This window comes from Chlorocebus sabaeus, chromosome 12 (assembly GCF_047675955.1).
Source record: "Chlorocebus sabaeus isolate Y175 chromosome 12, mChlSab1.0.hap1, whole genome shotgun sequence".
NCBI lineage: Eukaryota > Metazoa > Chordata > Mammalia > Primates > Cercopithecidae > Chlorocebus > Chlorocebus sabaeus.
This window is the reverse complement of record NC_132915.1, coordinates 65,581,623-65,602,199: the sequence shown is the minus strand read 5'-3', so window position 1 is coordinate 65,602,199 and position 20,577 is coordinate 65,581,623. Positions and strand designations below refer to the sequence as shown.

The 20,577-nt window shown below is 50.2% G+C and overlaps 1 protein-coding gene across 2 annotated transcripts in view; it reads left to right on the top strand.

Moving 5' to 3' along the window:
- PAX5 (paired box 5) overlaps window positions 1-20,577 on the top strand; it is a 196,667-nt gene that overhangs the window by 144,952 nt on the left and 31,138 nt on the right. For both annotated transcript variants that reach the window (XM_007968719.3, XM_007968720.3), the window contains exon 8: window positions 3,565-3,666. In XM_007968719.3, the coding sequence (XP_007966910.1) occupies window positions 3,565-3,666 (102 nt within the window). The remainder of the gene's footprint in view (window positions 1-3,564; window positions 3,667-20,577) is intronic.

Here is a 20,577-nt window from a genome sequence, read left to right as displayed (position 1 = left end):
GCCAGACTGGCTGGGTTTGAAACCTTGCTTTTTAATCTTCTAGCTGTGTGACTGTGAGCAAGTCACTTAAACTCTCTGTGCCCCAGTTTCCCCCTCAGTAAAATAGGGAACATAGTAGCTCTCTGACAGGGCTGTCGTGAGGAATAAGTGAGGATGTGTGTGCTTAACTCACAGTTCACTCTCTGTAAGTGTTGGCTGTTATCCTCCCTATTTTATAGATAAGGAAACCGAGGCTCAGAATGATTAAGGGACTCTCTCAAGGTCACACAACTAATAAATGGCAAATCAAGGATGTGAGTCTGGGCAGACTTGACATGCTTTGTCACTGTGCTCTGCTGTCTTCCTTTCTGTGGTGAGCTGCAGCCTCCCTGACTCCTCCCCACACAGTGTCATAAGGTTTGCGCTGGGAATTGTGTAAGCTATGAGGCTTCAGTGGAATAATGCTGCTCAACAGCCCACACCAGTGCCTGGCACACTGGAGCAATTCAGGAGATTGAGAGGACACAGAAAGCTGTCAGCTTCTCTGCCGTCCTTGCAAGTGACAACCCAGCCCTTTGCTTTCATGACTAGTCCAAGGAGAGTAAGTGCAGCCACAGGCGAAGCCTCTGGTTCTAGCGACTTTGCCTGCATAAAACTGAAGCCATGGACGAGGCAAAAGAGCTCCTCTGTAACGGGAACTCAGAGGCAGAGTGATGTGTAGAGTGTATGTGGCCATGTGCCAGGTCCTCTGAGCGCATACTGCCATCCTGGTGGGCTGGGAGAGGGGGACCTGAGAATGGAATGAGCCCCCAGCATGATGGCTGCTCAAGTCCTGCACAAGGCTGGAGTCGACACAGTCCATTACCTGGCTATTTCACCAAATTTTTCCATTGGTTCTAGGAGATGAACCAATTTTCTTATGATTTCCCAAGCCTAAGATTTATCCAGCTAATTATAATCTTGGGTTTTCCCCCACCCCCAGTGTTTATTCCTCTTACGTCTCTGTCTTATTGTATTGTACTGGCTAAAACTTTCAGAACAATTTTCAGTGATAACATTGATAATAGGTTTCCTTGACATGTTCTTGACATTAACAGGAATTCTCTAAGTATCTCACCAATTAAGTATTTTTTAAGATATTAACTTCAGATTTAGTATCAATATAAGAACAAGGAAGTATACTTCAATTCTTATTTACTAAGAGGTATCATAAGGAATTAATATTGAATTGTAGCCAATGCCTTTTCCACATATTTTATATAATCATATGATTTTCCTCCTTTAATACATTAATATGATGTCCTGAGCAATGCTATAATATTGAACCATCCTTGAATACATAGAATGAACCTTTTTTGGTCATGGTATACTATTATTTCTGTAATATTGCCCAATCAGTATGATAGTAGACTTTTTACATGTATATTAACAAATCATGAGACTAGTCTTTAATTTTTTTTGTGCTGACTTTGTTAAGTTTTTAGATCAGGATTATGCTAGCTTGGAAAAATGAATTGGGAAGATTTCCTTAGTTTTTTATATCCTAGAACAGTTTAATAACAGAGGTATGTGTCTCTTGAAGGTTTAAAGAACTTGCCAAAAAGAATAACAAACAAAAACTTTCCCAAGAAGCTAAATGGATGAGGCACTTATTTTTTTTTTTTAAACATTTTCTATTTCTCCTAAGATTATTGGGATGTTGGTATTCTCTGACTCTTCTTGAATCACTTTTAGCAATTCATATTTTCCTAGAAAATTGTACCTTTTGTTGAGATTTCTACATTCATTCATGTGGAGCATGTTTCTTTATGTTTTTAAATATCATCTCTGGTTATAATGTCTCCTCATTCCTTATCTTGATTATCTGTGCTTTTTTTTAATCTTGATAGACTTGTCTATGTTATTGTTCTTTTCAAATAACAATTATTGGCTGATGTATTGTCGTCTGCTTTTCTGTTTCCAAATTCATTCTTTTATTTCCTTTTTTTGAATGGAATCTCACTCTGTCTCCCAGGCTGAAGTGCAGTGGTGCCATCTCAGCTCACTGCAACCTCCACCACTTAGGTTCAAGCGATTCTCCTGCCTCAGCCTCCCGAGTAGCTGAGATTATAGGCGTGTGCCATCACGCCTGACTAATTTATTTATATATATATATAAAAATATATATTATTTATATATATAATACATATAAATATATATTATTTATATATATATATATAATATATATATATATTAGCAAGGTTGGTCTTGAACTCCTGACCTCAGCCTTTCAAAGCACTGAGATTACAGGCATGAGCCACAGCCCACCCCTAATTAATTATTTTCTGTTTTTATTTCGTTGATTCCTTCCTTCTTCTTTCCCTGGGTTCATTTTATTGATTTTTATCTGGCTTCTTGAGTGCTTTGGTGAGGCACTGATCTTCTGAACCTTTGCTCTAGGGATCAAGGTTTTAAAGCATGTGTAACGCAGCAGAAACTGTTGGGGTTCAGAAATGACCCTGAGAGCAACCCACCGTTGAAGAAAGGATCCACTCCCGGGGGCAGGGGGGCTGACTCTCAGCCCCAGCCTTGCCTTAGGTCAGCCGAGTATCCTTGGGCAAGTCACCTGCCCTCTCAGGATCCTCTTATCCATCCCAGGCAGCCAGGTAGGATGTGAGCACTTGCACCAGGCAGCCTCCTTCTGGGATAATGTCCCCCATCTTGCAGGAGACAGATTTGGCAGCACCCCCTTATGTGGTCCTGGCCTCTACCCCAACATGCACGACCATCAAAACTGTGCAATTGAATTTTCCTCTGCATGATGGAGCCAATCAGCAATGGTGACAGTGTCCCAGCTGAGAGACACGTGGACACTCTGGACTCACGGTCAGAAGCACAGCAGCCTGAAAGAGCTGGACACTCACCCATGGGAATGTGTACACCTTGAGGGCTGAGGCCTTAACCTCCATGTCCCAGTGCTAGAACGGTGTTTGGCACTGGGAGGTGCTTCCTGCGTCTTCACTGAATGAAGAAACAGCTCTAGGCCGAAGGAGGAAAAATTCAGTACTAGGCCAAATATGGGACTATAGGGTTTGAGGCAGATGTACCCCTTGTTCACTGAGGGGGGCTATTGAGGAGAGGAGGAGGGCGGCATTTGAGCTGGTCTTTGAAAGCAGGTGGTGGCAGCTGTGTGCAGTTGGAGGAAGGGGGACTTTGTGCAGAGGACATAGCAGAAGCAACAGTGTGGAGATGGAGCGGTCCCAGGCATTCTTGGGGAGTAGAGAGTAGGGAGAGCTGGCTGGAGTCAGGGCGTGCTGTTACCTGTGTTGCCCAGCCTTCCCAAGCTGGGGGTTCCGATTTCCCAGGAACAGGCCACAGCCCTGACTCCGTTCTTGCTGAGTGGAGCGAGGGTGGCTGGAGATGTGTGCATGCGTGTGTCTGTGTGTGTGTGTTTGTGAGAGCGCGTGTGAGCGACAGGGGAGCTGGGGGCACATTGCCATTCAGTGTCCAAACGTGACAAATGTGCAGAAGCGTCCAGGGAGCTGTGGACATGAGCGGCTGGCCGCGGAGATGCTCACCCTGTGATTTGTTGCTTTGATTCCTCAGGCCGTGACTTGGCGAGCACGACCCTCCCCGGGTACCCTCCACACGTTCCCCCCGCTGGACAGGGCAGCTACTCAGCGCCGACGCTGACAGGGATGGTGCCTGGTGAGTTTGCACTGTCGGCGTCTCCACAGCAGGCAGTGGACGGGGTTTCGGTGGGGGGGCATCCCCCCAAACACCCTGGGTGACCTCTACGCTTCTGAGAAGCGGACCTGAATAAATCAGGCAGAGGTCTGCGCTCTCTGCAGCTGGGCCTGCAGTGGGCCCTGGACCAGCCAGCAGCAGCACCAGGGAGGACACCGGGGGTAGGGGGAGGGTATTTGACTGTCACTCAAACAGCCCCTCGTTGGCCACATACAGAGTCTGAACACAGAGGGTGCAGGAGCTGGCTGCAGGTCACCCAGCCAGTGCGGAGCGAGCCTTCTCCCCAAGCTTCCCTCCCTCCCGGCCCCCACCCTCTCTCTCCCACACAATCATGTGGCATGAACAAGCAGAAGGCTCTGCAGTGCTCACGGTGGCCTTACTCCTTGGGGTTGAGGATAATGTGTTCAGTACAGACGGGATGTTGGATGGTGGGTTTGTCACTTGATTCTAAGCTGAACACCCTGTGGCCATTGGAACCTGATCCCCCTAGGCTGGTGATGTGTCCATTTTAAGACATTTGGAGAGGAAGCTGCCATGTCTCCTTACATTGTGGGGTGGTATGGGGACAAGTGGTGCTGGCTGTCTGGGTGTTAAGGGCATTAGCATAGCAGAAATACCCAAAGTATTCTTTCTTGAAAGATGTTTTTAAAAATCAGGGGGAAAATCAGGCCTCTATTGGATGTTGTTACACATCTTTTATGAGTTAGTATTGTCTCCTTTTAAAAATTATTTCTAAAAGTTTTTATTTATTTAATTTAATTTTTAATAGACAAATAGTTCAGTGTATCTATGGGGTACAGTGTGGTGTTTGACAGTGTATACATTGTGGAATGGTCAAATCAAGCTAATTAACATACCTGTCACCTCAAATATTTATCATTTCTTTGTAGTGAGAACCATTAAAAACCTCTCTTTTAGGGGTTGGAAATATGCAATGCATTATTATTGACTATAGTCACCATGCTGTCTCTTAGGTAGAGTCATTTACAGGGGACCACACAGCTTGTTTCAGTGCCTGGGGCTCTAAGGGCCTTATCTCCTCCTAACACACACTCTTGACTGTCTCTGGGCACTTAAAAAAGCCAGAATAGGCCGGGTACAGTGGCTCACGCCTGTAATCCAGCACCACGGGAGGCGGAGGCAGGCAGATCACTTGAGGCCAGGAGTTCGAGACCAGCCCGGCCTACATGGCAAAGCCTTGTCTCTACTAAACAAACAAAATACAAAAATTAGCCAGGTGTGGTGGCATGCGCCTGTAATCCCAGCTACTTGGGAGGCTAAGGCAGGAGAATTGCTTGAACCCAGGAAGCAGAGGTTACAGTGAGCTGAGATTGCGTCACTGCACTCCAGCCTGGGTGACAGAGCGATACCCTGTCTCAAAAACATAAATAAATAAAATGTAATAAATAAATAAATAAGGGAGCCACGCCTTAGAGGGCCCCACTCTAGCCCTGCTGAAGCCGTGCCCCCTCTCCCATGCACTGGGGAGAGCCTGCAGGGCCAAATGGACACACCACACCCCTCTTCCTAGCTCACGCTGGAGTCTCGCCCAAATAGGCCCAAGCCTCTTCCCCTGGGCCATCCTCCTAAAGCCAGCCCATGTCACTGGTGTGTACATCCCTGGGCCCAAGGCCTGGCTCTCTGTCGAGAGTGTGGACGGAGCTTGGATGTGAGGGCTGGGTGTCCACTCATGCGTGTGCAAGGCCCACGTGGTGATGAGGATCCTGGCGTGGGGAGCTCAGCAGGACGGATCTTAGCCAGGCCGGCTCCCCCTACAGCCATGTCCTGGCACAGAATGCCAAGGAGGTCCAGAATTCTACATTCGATCCTGGCCTTCCAGGTTGTTTCGAAGATGTATTTAACAAGGTAGGAGGATGGAGCATATTTCATTTAACGGTTTGCTAGCTTGATTGATGACTTTTAAATATGAGACACATGGGAAACAGCCTCCGTGTGTACTCTTGTTCTGGGCCTTGCCAATGCCAGGGAGGCCTGCCAGGTTCCCGCCTGCAAAACTTTGGTCTGCTGCAAGGATGGACCCGTGGCAGATCACAGAGGTGGCGGGACACACACCACCCTTCCCCTTGCCCTGACCCACCAACTCCTCATTTTCCAACCTTTAGCAAGTCCAGGCAGCCTTGGGAGATGAATCCCAAGCCGTGTCCATGAATGGCCCGTCGCGCTTCTGTAGTGCCTTATATAACATGGACTTCCCCTGAGTGCTATGACGCAACAGTCCTGCAAGGGGGGCAGGGTTAGGAGAGTAATCCCTGTTTTCCAAAAGGGCCAGAGAAGGCCCAGAGAACCAGGGAATTTCCGGGGGCTGTGCAGCTTGCAGGCGGAGGACTCGAACCCCAGTCTTCGGCCCCTTCTACCTCCCTCCCAGCACTCCCCACACCTGGCTTCCTCTGCCTTGGGCTGCCTGGGTGTGCCCTCTGAATCCGTCAACTCCAGCTTCTCTGTGATGACAGAGGGGCAGGGACAGCCCTGGAACCTGTTCTGAAAGCATGTCAGTGGTGAAGCTGAGGCCACCCAACCAGTCCTCTCAGCTCCCCACTAGAAACCCCAAAGAGGCTGAGTTCAGAGAAGCAGCTGAACTTTGCCAAGTTTATCCAAACACAGCCTGCCCTCTGGCCCCCAGGATTCCTCCAGCCCTAATTACCAGGCTCAAGACACAAATGGCTGCAGGCCTGGCAGAGCCTCCAGTGGGAATGGATGGCGACTCCTTGCCCATTAACAGGGCAGCAGGAATCACAGGCCTGAGCAGGGGCACAGCTTCACCAAGCCTGGCAGCAGCTGGACAGGGGTGGCCTCAGGGCCCCATGGGACTCTGTCCTTAGGCGCAGAGGGAGGTGCACGAGTGTGGAGGGAGGAAAACAAGCATTTTGGCAGAGGAGCCTGCTGCCTGGGAGCTCATGACTTCTTCCTTCTCTCTCCCTCCATTCTTCCCTTCTGCATCTCTCTGTCTCCTCTTCCCCCATCTTTTCCTCTTTCTCCTCTTGCCCTGGCCTCCTTGCTGTCTCTTTTCATGCATCCCCCAGCATTTATTCAGTGCCAGGCCTGGCGTCAGGGCTGGGATTGCAAACTCAGCCGCACAGCCCTCAGTTCCTGTTTCTCCATGGCCAAACAGGGTCAGGTCTTTGGGACTCTTGTTTCCAACAAAATTTCCAAATGTTTCTTGGGTGGCCTGTGGACATTGTTTTTGCAGACACTGCCCCCGGCACTGTCCCACAGAACAGAGAGGGTCCACCTTTTGGCAGAGCAGGGGCCCTGGGCTGCCTGTCAGGCCTCACCGTGGTTGGCCTCAACTTGCCTTTCTGGCCTCCTCTCCCAGCCTCCCCTCTGGCACCCAGCACACCTTGGACTGTCACCCATCAGTTCCTTCATCATTCTTGGGCAGCTTCCCACCTTGACCTGTCAGAATCCAGCTTCACCCTTTAGGGCTGAGTGCAGACCTCCCCTGCTCAGAAAAGCTTTCCCGGATGGCCCCCTCTAGGGGAAGACGCCTGTGCCTGGTTCTGCCTCATCACATGACCCAGTGTGTTCAAGGCATGGTCCCCTATGCCACGTCCGCCACTCTCACTGGGACCTGATTAATCTCTACACCCTTCACAGCCCCTAACACATATCAAGTTATCTTTGTGAATGTTGGGTAAGGGAGGGAGGCCAGGGAAATTATATGGACCTGTGTGTTAGTTTCCTGTGGCTACTGTAACAAGTCTCCCCCAAACCTGGTGGCTTAAAACCACGGAACTGTGTTCTCTTACAGTTCTGGAGCACAGGAGTCTGAAGTCAGTATCACTGGGCCAAAGGTGTTGGCCTCTGGAGGCCCTGGGGAAAGATGTTTCCTTCCCCCTCCAGGTTTTGTGGTTTCTGGCATTCTCTGGCTGCAGCTGCAGTGCTCCATGGCAGGTGCTTTCAGTGTTTCCCTGCTTCGTCTTCCCGTTGCCTTCTACTCTGTGTGTCAAATCTGGCTCTTCTCTCTTGTAAGGATACATATGCATTTTGGTCCTACCTGGAGGATCCGAGATGATCTCCCCATCGCAAGATCCTTAATCAATCACATCTGCAAAGACCCCTTTTTCCCTTTCACCAGGAGTAACATTCACAGGTTACATATAAGGAACCTCCCTTTATCAGGCTCCAGGGAGTAGGACATGGCTATGTAGGACGTGGATATACCACAACCCGCTTGAGAACTTCAGCTTAGTGTTTGTTCAGATTCTGATTCATGACCTCTTGGGCTTCTGAATCCAGAAGGCATTCATTGAATTGTGATGGTGCTAAAGGCGATGATGCTATTTCATTGACCCCGAGGGCCTGTTGGCATGTTTGGAGAAACAAGTGGAACAAGGCTCTGGGACATCTGTCTCTCTTGCTTTTGTCTCTCTGAGGCTGCTACGCTGCAATCGTCTGTTTTGCTACGAGGTCTGTTTCACTCCCTGTGGCCTCTGGTGGGCTGGTGGTGCAATATGGAGGGAAACCCGAAATCTTTGGGGTGTTTTTTCCCGCTGTAGGCTTTAGAAAACATTTAGCTGCCACTACTTTCACTTCTTTTTCTTTTCTTTTCTTTTTTTTTAATCGAGGCAGAGTCTCCGTCTGGCCGTCGCCCAAGCTGGAGCGCAGTGGCATGATCTTGGCTCACTGCACTTCTTGGGCTCAGGTGACTTCTTGGCTCACTTGACTTCTTGGGCTCAGGTGGTCCTCTCACCTCAGCCTCCTGAGTAGCTGGGACTACTGGCGCCTGCCACCCCGCCCTCTAATTTTTGTATTTTTTGTAGAGACAGGTTTCGCCATATTGTGCAGGCTGGTCTCCAACTCCAGAGCTCAAATGATCCTCCTGCCTCAGCTTCCCAAAGTGTTGGGATTACAGGCATGAGCCACTGCACCCGGCCACCACTTCATTTCTAAGTGAAGACTTTTATTGTAAATGTGCTTGGAGGACACACAGAGGAAGGCATGCTTGCCTCGGGATATGCTTCCACAGCCACACTTCAGAGCCTGAAAAAGTGGACGTCATGTTTTTCCTTACTAAATGTCAGCTTGTTAGCTTGAACTCATGTTCAGCTTGATTTCCGATTCTGTCATCAGAGTTGTCTGCCCCTTCTGGCTCCAGGGCATCCCCATGTCTGCAAAACATAGTTTCTTGGTCTTCTCTAGGGTTTGCAGATTCAGTAAACTCTGCAGCTCTGTAAACTCTGCATCGCCATTTGCAGAGCAGTTATGTTGAAGAAAGCAAATATCGCATCTTATATCAGCTTAGAAAGGAAACAGTTTTCAAATTTTATTTCCACCATGTCCCAGAAAATGCCGAAAGTTTTGCACCAAAGATTTCGTAGGGTCTTGATTGGTGTAACCAGTTGATTCCTGCCTGAAGATATTTTGCAACCCAACAGGTATTGACATGGCATTTAAAATTTTTACAAATTCTGGGCTAGAGGAAAAAGGAAGGGGAGTTCACTGCCCTTTGGCTTTAGTGAGTCTGAGAAAAAAGGTTGCTATCTTTGAGGAACCGATGGGTGCGCCATCCCACATGGTCTGCCAGAACAATGTGCACAAAGGCACTAGGTGGGGTCCCTGTGGTCCTGGGCACTCCACTTGCCATGGATTGATGGACATCATTTCTAGATGCCTTTCAATTGAGGCACTCACTAAACTGATGGCTTTTATTTTCTTAAAGAAGTAGGTGAGGGTGCAGTGTGGAGTGGGGGCCTGAGGCCAGAGGAGAGGTGGACCCAGCCATGTGGGCCGGGAAGGCACAGGGTCCACTGGACGCCACAGGAGGTGTGAGAGGGACCTGTTCCTTCCCGCCTCAGCATCTGCAAGTTCCTCTGTTTAAGGGGCCCTCTCTGCTCTTTGCCCAGCTTGCCTGGTCCCCTCTCACCTATCTGAGTTTCCCCTCCATAGGGAGGCCTTCCCCAGTGACCAAATATATTTGAGTTTCCTGTTGCTGCTGTGACAAATGACCACAAATGAGTGACTTAAAACAACAGACTCTTTTCACCCTCTGATTCTGGAAGTAGGTCACCCTGGGCTGAAGTCAAGGTGTCTGCAGGGCTTGTTTCTTCTGGAGGTGCTAGGAGGGAATGATTTGCTTTCTTGTCCTAGCTTGTTGTTGCTGCCTGCATTTCTTGGCTTTTGGCCCCTGCCTTCCTTGTCAAAACTGGTGACGTTGGGCTGAGTCTTTATCCGGCTGCCCCTCCTTCCTCCCTCATTCGCTTAGAGAGCTATGTGTTTCCCTTGGACCCATCTGGATATCTAGGATAATCTGCCCATGTGTAGGACAGCTAATTAGTGCATTTCATTTCATCTGCAACCTAATTTCCCTCTGCCGTGTAACCCGACATAGTCATAGTCATGGATTACGATGTGGATATTTTTGGTGGGGGGGGCACAATTCTGCCTGCCACACGCCCTCTGAACAAGGACCCCCCCCATCATTCCTCTCCCAGAGCTTCCTGCTCTTTTCATGTGCGGCACTAAACCCAGCTGACGTCATTTAGTGTGTGGTTTACTCGTTCCTCTCTGGCTTCTTTTCAGGTCTGTATGGTACATCAGAGCTGTACAATAATCAGGGCTATGTCTGTTTTGTTCACAGTTGTGTCCTTAGTTCCCGGCACAGTTCCTAGCACCTAGTCGCACTCAGGACACAGTAGCTGAAATTAAAAAGGAGAACTTTTGGCCGAGCTGCCAAGGAGAGCTTTGCCAGGTGTGCTGTGGCCCTGAGTCTGGGGCTGGGGTGATGCAACCAAGGAGGCTGGGGCTGACCCAGGGCTGGGAGTGGTAGTGCTGTTAGAACGGCCGCCACATGGGGAAGCAGTGGGAGGCTGGGTGGTTAAGAGCACGTACCTGAGCCAGACTGCCTGGTTCTGAGTCACAGTCCTGCTTCTCACTAGCTGTGTGACTTGGGGCAAGTTATGTAACTCCTCAGGGCCCTGGTTTCCTCCTCGTGTATAAAATGGGGATAATGACAATAAATGTGAGCATTAGGTGATGTAATATACATGAAAACTCTTAGAATTCTGACTGGCACATATGGAGTGGCACATAAGTGTTCATTATTATTGCTACTATTATTTACACGGGGGACTGGGCTGGATACGATGGTGAACAAAGACACCTAGCCAGCATGCTAAAGCTCAAATCAAGAGCTCTCCAGCAGAGCTCGTACCCCCTGGAGCCCGTGGATCAATGGGAGAGTCAATTATAGAAGAATCCAGTCAGAAACAAGAGCACTGCCAAGTAGGAGTCAGGCAGTCTCCGAATGCAGTGGGTCTGGAGAAAATGGAGAGGCAGCTGTGGTTGGTGCAACTGAGAAAGGCATTCTGGCAAAGGCGGCCCTGGAACTGGACTGGGAACCGTGTGTGCTTGGCTATCTGGAGAGGAGGGTGGGGGCTTTGGGGTAGGGCAGAAGGCTAAGCCTAGTGGCTGGCATGGGTTCCCAGGGGTGAGAGTCCAGCCCAGGCCAGACAAGTGGGATTGGCAGGGAGGGGAGCCCACTGAGTGGAGGCTGATGGCCAGCAAGGTTAGGATCTGAGCTTGGCAAATTTTGGAGGCCAAGCAGACATGCAGGTGAGGCCTTCTGCAGACAGGTGCATGAGCCCCAGGAGCATGGGGCGAGGGCCAGTCCAGACAGAGATGTGCAGATGCCCCAAGAGAAGCTAAGGGTGCTTTGGCAAGAATGTGGCTTCACCATTATTAGCAGTGTGACCACAGAGGAACTCTGTGACCTCTCAGAGCCTGCCTTGCTGCTGTTTGAAATGATGGTTGTGCAGTTACGGAGACACCGCCTGTGTGAGGTAGGAAGAGTATTGAGGTTCTGGGGTGGGGAGGAGAAGGTTTCTTTTGTGGTCTGGCAAGACCACCCCTGATTCTGCGTCTTACCTGCCCTACAGGCCTGCTCTGTGCCAAGCGTGCAGTCTTAGGGGTGGGGGACGCAGTACCAGACAAGATTCTGGCCCAGCTCAGCCAGGGACACTGCCATCTGATGTGTCATTTCCACTCTCTGGGTCTGGTTAAGCATGTGAAACGGGGAAAACGTATACTGCCCAGTTCCTTGGCATGGCCAGGACTGGTGAACAGGATTCAGAGGGCTACCTTTTTCAGCCTTGTATCAAGAACCTTTCCTATGATTAGTACTGAAGACATTGGAATAGGCAGACGGGAGGGTCCAGCGGACACTGGTGAGAACTTGGCAGTGGGGACTTGAGCATCAGATGGAGAGAGGACCAGTGCTCTCTAGGCACCTGCATGACCTAAGCATCAGGCTCAGGGAGCGTTTGCTCAGGGAACGAACAGCCTTTGTTTTTAACACTAACTTCCCTCGACCCCTGACTTTCTTTCTAAACTCCTTGCTGGGGGTCCTGGTAGCTCTCTGGCCTGGGCACGCCGCCCCTTTGCCAACCTGACCCTGGGCTCTGGGGTGCACACCTGTTGCTCGTTGCTGACTCTTTGCTGCCCTCTAGTGGCCTCCAGTCACTCTGCCACACCAGGAATATAGACTTGACCCTGGGGAATCCCAGACACAGCTAGGATGAAATGCAGGAGGCCATTCACTTGTTCATTCATTCATCCTCCAAACATTTCCTAAGAGACCCTGGGTGCCAATTCTGGGCTGGGTGGAGTTGCCGACACAGCCCCTGCCCTCAGGGAGCTCACAGTCTAGTTGGAGAGATGGATATAAAAAAATTCCGATGTGCTAATGTTAAGAGCTAAGACCTAGGAATCTATAAAGCGTTCGGGAAATGCAGGTGAGGGGGCTACTGAGTCTGCTGAGGCAATGGGGTGGAGTGGGACAAATCAGGGAAGACTTATCAGAGGAGGTCATTTGAGCTGGACCTTGAAGAGTGAGTTTGCCAATCTGTGAAGCTGGAGGGATATTGTTGGGTTAGGGACCAGTGCGTGAGAAGCCCCGGTGAACCAGAGAGCATGGGCATCAAGGAGGGAGCTGGGAGTGACCAAAGCCTTGTGGGGCTGGTGGGAGATGAGCTGGAAGGGAAGGCTGGATCTAGGGAAGAAGGATCCCAGTCATACCCACCCCTCAGCCCTGGAAACCTCTGGGCATGAGGCTGAGCATCCAGTAGCCTTGTAGAGAGTAGGCTCTGCTCAGGCAGATGTGGATGCGAGTCTGAAAGCCAGGACTGCCTGTGCCCTTATAGGGTGGGGGGTGAGGGGTCTAGAGTGATGTGATCTGGACAGTCTTTGTGACTAAAGCTCCAGGAACCCTGCACGGAAGTGATGCTGAGAGTGAGGAGAAACTGATACCCGCATGTAGGTTTTCTCAGCTCTTGCCTGCATTTGGGAAGAAAAGAATTACAAAAGCCTCAAAGATGGAAAGGACTCTGGGGACATGAAAGTCCTACTTGAATTTAGGAGACCTAGGTTCTGATTCTAGCTGCCAGATACTCACAGCATGACCTTGGGACATGACCTTGGGACTCCCTGCTCTCTTTTAAAGCAGGAGGCAGGGCCTGGGGAGGCTGGGCTGAATGCACCCCAGGGGGTTTCTGCTCCTGCCATTCAAGGTTTGTAAGTCAGTGATGTTTATCCCTGCTAATGTCAGCTCCTGACCGAACTGGAGGGTTCCCTGAGCCCTGCCACCTCTGTTCTAAGCGAGCAGCAAATGCTTCCAACTTCCCTTCAGATCTGGGGCTGTGAATAATAAGGCAGTGGCCCTGGGCTGTCATGTGTAATCTGGTAATCACTTCCAAGGGCTGGACTGAAGGAGAAGAGCCTGAGGACTTGCTGACCTTACACGCTGCTCCCATGTCTCGATTGGGAAGGCCCAGAAACTGCTGGGGCCAGCCAGGGCTGGTTTTCGGGGCCTGTGCACCTGGGAGGAGGGCTCTCAGACTGGAATCTGCAATCTTAGGGTGAGAGAGAGGTAGTGAAGATCACCATAATTTGTTCCATCTTTGAAAGCAAAGTGTCCCTTGTGGGAGCATGGAGATGGGGAGAGAGAATATCCTAGGCTCACGGGTGCTGGGAAACGTTCTTATTTCCTACGAACCCATTGCAAGGACAGCTGAGAAGCAGAGTCTCAGCTGGGAGAGTGCCCTGTCCAAAGTGGGTGCTCACTGGCCCGCTTGGGGAGTGTGCACTGCTGGGGGAGCTCAGAGCCAGTGGCTGAGGACAGCTTTGGTGCTGCTCTGGGCTGAATCTACTTGTTAGATTTCCCCAGTTTCCAGCTCCTTCTGATGGTAGCTGGCAGGACCCGGATCCAGCTACACCGACCTGGTCATGAGTGTGTGAGAACATGTGTTTGGGATCCTGACTTACAATTTCTTCCTGATGTCTTTCTACTAATGGTGTTTCTTAAAAATGAACAACATACAAAATGACTGGACTGTGATGGCTTTTTCGGAGATGAAGGGGAATGCTATCAGAATTTGTTTTAGAAGAAACTGAAGCATTTGTGGAAGGGCTAAGCATTGGATGGCTGAGGAAGGGTCAGGGTGGGCCTGGAGGGCTTAAAGGTTCTCCCAGCCCTGAGAGGTTGGGGGTCCCCCATTAGTGCAGAGAGGAACCTGGAGGTGCACAGCCCAAAGTGAGGGCATCCTGAGGACAGTGATCTTGCTGAACCTTAGGCCTTCTTATCCTAATTCCTGATGACCAAGTCAGATTCTGACCAGAGACAGAGTGGACACGAATTCAGGAGATAAACTCTAAGGACTGGACAAGGACTGCAGCCCAGGAACGCACAGGGCCCACAGAGTGGCAGCAGGAGCCATCCTCAGCCCCTGCCACTCAGCAGGTGGCAGAGCAACCTGACACCGGGCCTGGGGTTTAAGCCACACTGCTGCAGGCACCTCCCAGTAGTACTGCTTGCCAAAAGGCCTGCCAAAAGGGCAGGTGGCAATTCCCTCTGTTTTGTGGTTGCGTCTTGGTTGGGGGCAAACAGGGAGAAAGAACTTTGGGCCTGGCTTACTTGGAGGTGGGATGGGAAGGAGAGGCTGAAGTTCTAGGAGGAGCCTGGACCAGGTAGCCCCAGCCATGAGGGCAACCTATGCAGGAGTGTCCAGGGCTCAGACCAACCCCTTCATCCACTGGACGGCAGCAATCTGCCCCTTTGAGGCTTGGGTCCCAACGCACTCCTTCCCTTTTCTTTTACTTTTTATCACATTATTTACGAGTGCGTCTCCACCTCTACCAGACTTGAGCTCCTGGAAGAGGAGGTTGGTGTCCCAGCCAAGACTTCCCACAGGATCCTAAATGAAAGTGCAGGGCCCTGGAGAGGCCCTGGGCTAAAGTCCCAGGAGTTTTTTAGGAATCTACAACAATCTGAGGCCCAAACAAAGCTCCTTTTACCTCTAAAATTAAAATAGGAAACTAGAAAACTGACATTAATAAATGTTATATTAAATGTTTACAAATTGTGACATTGTAATTGTATCATTAACTATTAAATTTAGGGCTTACAAAAATTTTGTTACATTTAAAAACCATTTTTAGATTAGATTTTGTTGCTTTAAAAGAATTTCTAAGTTTGTGCCTCAACTGCTGAGAATTTGTAGCTAATCATCAATTAGATTACTTGTGGCCAAATAATTTCAAAAGTAAAATTATAAAAATAAGCTTTTTGTGTTTTTAGAGTGAAAAGTATCATTATTATAGTGCATTTAATGCATGATGTGCTATGGGGTAGAATGGAGAGGGGCCTCCGTGTCCTAGAAGAAAGGGCTTGGGAGAGAGCCTGTTGAAATGTATTGAACATAATAAATAATTGTGGGGCCTTGAGCTGATCAGGTTGCAGTGGCCATCCATGCATCCATCCATCCATCCATCCATCCATCCATCCATCCATCCATGCATCCATCCATCCATCCATCCATCCATCCATCCATCCATCCATTTATCCATCCATCCATCCATCCACCCATCCATCCATCCATCCATTTATCCATCCATCCATCCATCCATTTATCCACCCATCCATCCATTTATCCATCCATCCATCCATCCATCCATCCATCCATCCATCCATCTGTTCATCCATCCATCCATCCATCCATTTATCCATCCATCCATCCATCCATCTGTTCATCCATCCATCCATGCATCCATCCATCCATCCATCCATCCATTTATCCATCCATCCATCCATCCATCTGTTTATCCATCCATCCATCCATCTACTTATCCATCCATACATCTATTTATCCATCCTTCCATCCACTATTACTTCCTTCCTTTCCTTCTCCCTTCCAACATGTATTGAGCAGCTACATGTGCCGGGCATTAGCCTAAGGATACAAGATCAAAAGCCATGACCCTTGTCAGGCAAATCTGTGAGGGGCTATGGGGGCCAGTTGTGGTAACAGGCAAGCCCAGGGACTCTGGGAACACAGAAAAGGGGGATCGAGCCTAGATTGGGGATGTTAGACATAGAGGGGCTTGGAATCTCTGTATAGTAGGGCTGGGTGGGAGGCATGTCTGAAGGTGCTTTTGCAGAGAGTTTTGCTGAGATTGAGAAAGCACATCAAAGAATAGAGGCACAGCTAAAGCTTTCCAAGTCATCCGCGGTGCTGCCCTTAAGGCAAGGGAGGAATCTAGGAAGAGACAATTTTCAGGTTTATTGTTGAGAGAGAAACATATGTTAGCCAGTGGGAGGTGGAGTGAGGAGGGAGAAGATGAGTGTTTCAGGTGGGGCAGGGACGATGAAGACAAAGGTTCTAAGATGTGCTTTGCTCCTGTACTTAACTGCACTCTTTCCGAAACCCAGCTTTAATCTACTGGGGCTGTCAGAGTTTGACTCCCTTTGACTTGCTGAGATCTGCAGCCCCTGTCTCCAAGGCCCTGACAGCTGTCAGTCTTCATCTGGACCAACCGCTGCCTCTAACCCTGAGGGTCTCTCTACCTGGGATACTCCTATCCAGAGAACTTCTGGCAGTGTCCGAAGCCCTTGGGGTAGTGAGAACCAGTGGAGCTTGGCTCCTACCTTCCAAAAGGAGAGCGTTCTCAAATGAGGCCAAACCATCCATGCCCGTAAGCTCATTCTACCAACAAGCCCCACGCTTCCCCACCCCCAACCTGCATGGTGCTTTAGAGTTGTCAAGGGACACACAGCCATTAGCCCCAGTTGCCATTTGAAAGCATGTTGTGAGGTTGGAGTATGCATATCCATCTTGGAGGCAGGCTGACTCGGTTCAGGGAGGTGGTGTTACATTGCCAGGGGGATACAGCCAGTCAGGGAGCAGCTGGGCTTGGGGCCTGGAACTTAGGGTCTCTGAGCCCCTGGTGTCTGTGGAGACTGAGAAAATGGAGACTATCTATGGGCTCTGGGGCCAGGGAAGGTGCTCCCTCACTGACATAGGTGGCCTTCCTAACTCGAGTTCTTTTATGGCCCAGGAAGAGCTCTTCCCACTGGGATGTTAGGGAGTTCACACTTAGAATTCTGGTATATTCCTTTCTCCCTCCCCATTCTTACCTGTCTGTGCTTGACATATGCTTCTAGACCCAAATTAAAGGCTCTCTCTTACAGGAAGTCCCCCACTGCAGTCCCTCATCTCCCCACTGTGTGCACCCCCAGGGCACTGCCGTTCAGACCCCGTGCGCCCATCTCTCGGCTGCTTCTGAGGTCAGGGCTGCCTGGAATTCCTCTCAGACCCTGGCCCTGCCTGCAGTAGGTGCTGCCTGCAGTAGGTGCTGCCTGCAGTAGGTGCTCAGTAGCTGTGGGTGGCATTTATCTGAATACAGCACATGCCCCTCCCCATCTCGCCCGGTCCAGAGTCCAGGGCAAGTTAGGGTCCGACTGTGTAATTAAACAGTGCTTGAGCTTCATTGAAACGCCCCCAGTCCTTCTTCCAATATTTGCTCTGGCTTCTCACAGGAAGACGCTGAGACAATAGCCCTTGTTACCCTCTGTTTGAGTTATTTATTTTTTTCACTTTTCCCTCCTTCCCCTCTCGGGGGACTCGCCTCTCGCCCTCATCCCTCATGTTTTCCCTTTCACTTGACTGTCACTCTCATTGTCCTCCTGGGGCCAGGAACGTGGGGTGACAGGCGAGGGGAGCCCAACCGGGCTGGGGAGGCTGGAAATATAGTCATTAATGGGACCCGTGAAGCCCAGATGTCCTCCCTGAATGCGGGTAATTTGTTTTTAATGAAAAACCATGCGGTGACCCTGAACAAATGAATTTTCTTTATAAGGAGTCTATGTGCAACGGGCACAAATAAAGGGCCCGAAACAGGGAGACTTAAATCCAGGGCTGAAAGAAAGAAAGGAAGAGGGAAGGAGTGGAAAAGAGAATGAGAGATAAAAGAGGGAGGAAAGAAAAATGTGAAATGACAACTGTGTTACCATAATACCCTTCGCCTGAAGAGCAGTGCCAGGCCAAAAATGCCTTGGGCATTGTCCTGCCAGGGCAGGGTTTCTGCCCGCTGTGGCCATCGTGAGGTCTTGTTGACAATGATGTTAAGAAGACGAACCCCCATCTGGACAGAGCTTTGCTATTCACGAGCCCCTTTTACAGAGGTGAAAACTGAGGCTTAAGTGGTTTGCTAGCAAGTGGTTCAGTCTAGATGACAAGGGAAGGACTTTGCCAATTTGGAGTGTGACTCTTAGAAACACTGTGTTACAGCCCAGAAATTGCTTTCATGGTGTGATGCAAAAGAAGGGTGTGTCACGAGCAGGTCTACGCGGGGACACCAGGTGTATACCGAGGAGTCGGGTTGAAGCAGTTTCACATAGCCCTTAGAACTTTGCACGGGAGTTTTGTGAATGAAAGCTCTTCCATGGGCACTGTGGGTGTGGGGTTCCTGGGAAGAGAAGAACTCCCCAGGAACGAGCCAGACACATTTGGAAAAATAAATGCAAAGAAATTGGAATCTAGCCTTGGGAAGCAGGAGATCAGCCATGTCCCACCCACCACCCCATTCAGGACCTTTTGTGAGCTGTAGAGCTGGACATTGCAGGCAGCAGCAAAGACATTTATTCAACAGAGGTCCTAGCTGAGGGCCTTGCCTTTGGCTTTGGAGAAATCTTCTCTGCAGGAGAAGCTTTGAAGGCTGTTAACCCCGTGTAGACTTGGCTGTGCCTGCGTGGAGTGTGTTCTCACCCCACCTCAGAGAGGACTGGAGAGGCCGTTGTGTGTTCCGTAGCTGCTTTTTCATCCATCACTGATGGACAGGGCTGGACTCAACCTTAGAAATCAACCCAGGGCTGTGCAGATGAGGGCGAGGAAAGGACTTGTGCAAAGTCACATGGCAAGTCAGAGGGAGAGCCGGGTGGCTCTCTTTCTGCCCTATCGCCCCCACCCCCGTCAGTTCCTCACCGAAGCAATAAAAAAGAAGCAATTTTGTCTCTTATCCTTGTGCAGAACTGATATAAAAAGGATAGTTCCTGGATGCCCTGGCTTCTACAGCAACCCAAATCAAGATCCCCACTTCACCCCAACTTTTACTGTGCTCTTCCTGAACCCAGATCCTCTCCCAGGCCGTGGGACCTGGCCAGCTACAAAAACATCTTCTTTCAGGGTCTCAGGCTTCTGTGCCTAAGCGGACCCAGGCAATGGTGGGCTCCCCAGACCTGGCCGAGTTTGGCCTGAGACCTGCAGGCACGCCGGGGCCGCAGCTCCCCCACCCAGAGTCAGGTAGCCAGACACAAAGAAGTGATTGTTTTCTGTTCCTGGGTTCAGTTTCCCTCTGGAAGCTGTGACCCAGTTAGAAAATCAGACAAATAGAAAAATCTGACCACGACCCCAGCTGAGGTTCTGAAGTCTTGGCTTCTATTTAGGCCTTTCCCTCGAATGCTCCCTGGTGAGGCCCGGCCCGCCCGCGCTTCCTCAGCCACCAGGAGCAGACCTTCCTCGCTGCTGGTTTCCTTCGTAATTGATGATTTATTCCCCACTGACTTCCAAAATGGATTTGAGGCAGCTTCGTGACCTTTCAATAACATCAGCCCCAACCTGAAATCCCTGTCATAAAGCAGGAGGACTGCCAGTGGTGCCCGGTGGGGGCAGGAGTGGACGCAGGCCCACCCCACCTGCCCGAGGATCGGCATACTTGCTTTTCACAGCGTGGCACCACTGAGCCGTCCTTCGTGCCCAGCCCTGCCCCTGGAGCAACCCACGCTTCACTGCTGGGAGCTGGGAGCTCACTTTTTTGGAAACAGCTCCTGTCTGGATGCCTTCCAGAGCAGGCTTCCAAAAACATACTTTTAATCGAAAGAAGACTACCAGAAAAACTGGGACAAATTGTGATTTTGACAGTGGACAATTATAAATACTGGGAGGGGTTGCTAGTTGGCAAATAAACTCCTCTGTGGAAGTCTTGGATTAATTATACCACCAGTGGACTGGCCGTGTGGGGTCTCTTGATTATCTTCATTTGCGGATCTTTTCTGGTCTTCCTCCATTTCTTCCTTCTCTCCCTCTGTCCCCAGCCTCTCCCCCTACCTTCCCTCCTCTCTTCCCTTCCTGCCTCCTTCCTTCACTCACTTATTCATTCACCAGACAATCCCTGAGTCCCTCCTGGGTGCTGGGCCTAGTTCAAAGAATGGGCACAGAAATGACTGAATGAATTTCTCAGGACCTAGGAGAATCGCCCATGCTACCTGCTCAGATGGAAAGAATCCAGCTTGCATGTGGAGGTTCTGCAGGATTGCTAAGCCCAGGGGCTAGGCAGAGACCACTGGGGGACAAGAGGGCAAGTGTGGGGAGCTCAGGAGCTGAGGGTTGCTGACCCGATGGATGCTCTGGCTGGGCTCACCCTGGGCCTCCTGGGAGAACTGAGGGAAGCACCTGGAAATCTTGGTCTCTGAAGTGGGTGCCTGGCCCGTGTGTGCAAATAGGGGGCTCCGTATTTAGGAGTGGGGAGGAGCAGGGAGCTGCCCTGAATGACTGCCTGCTTTGGAAATTTCTATGCATTTGTAAT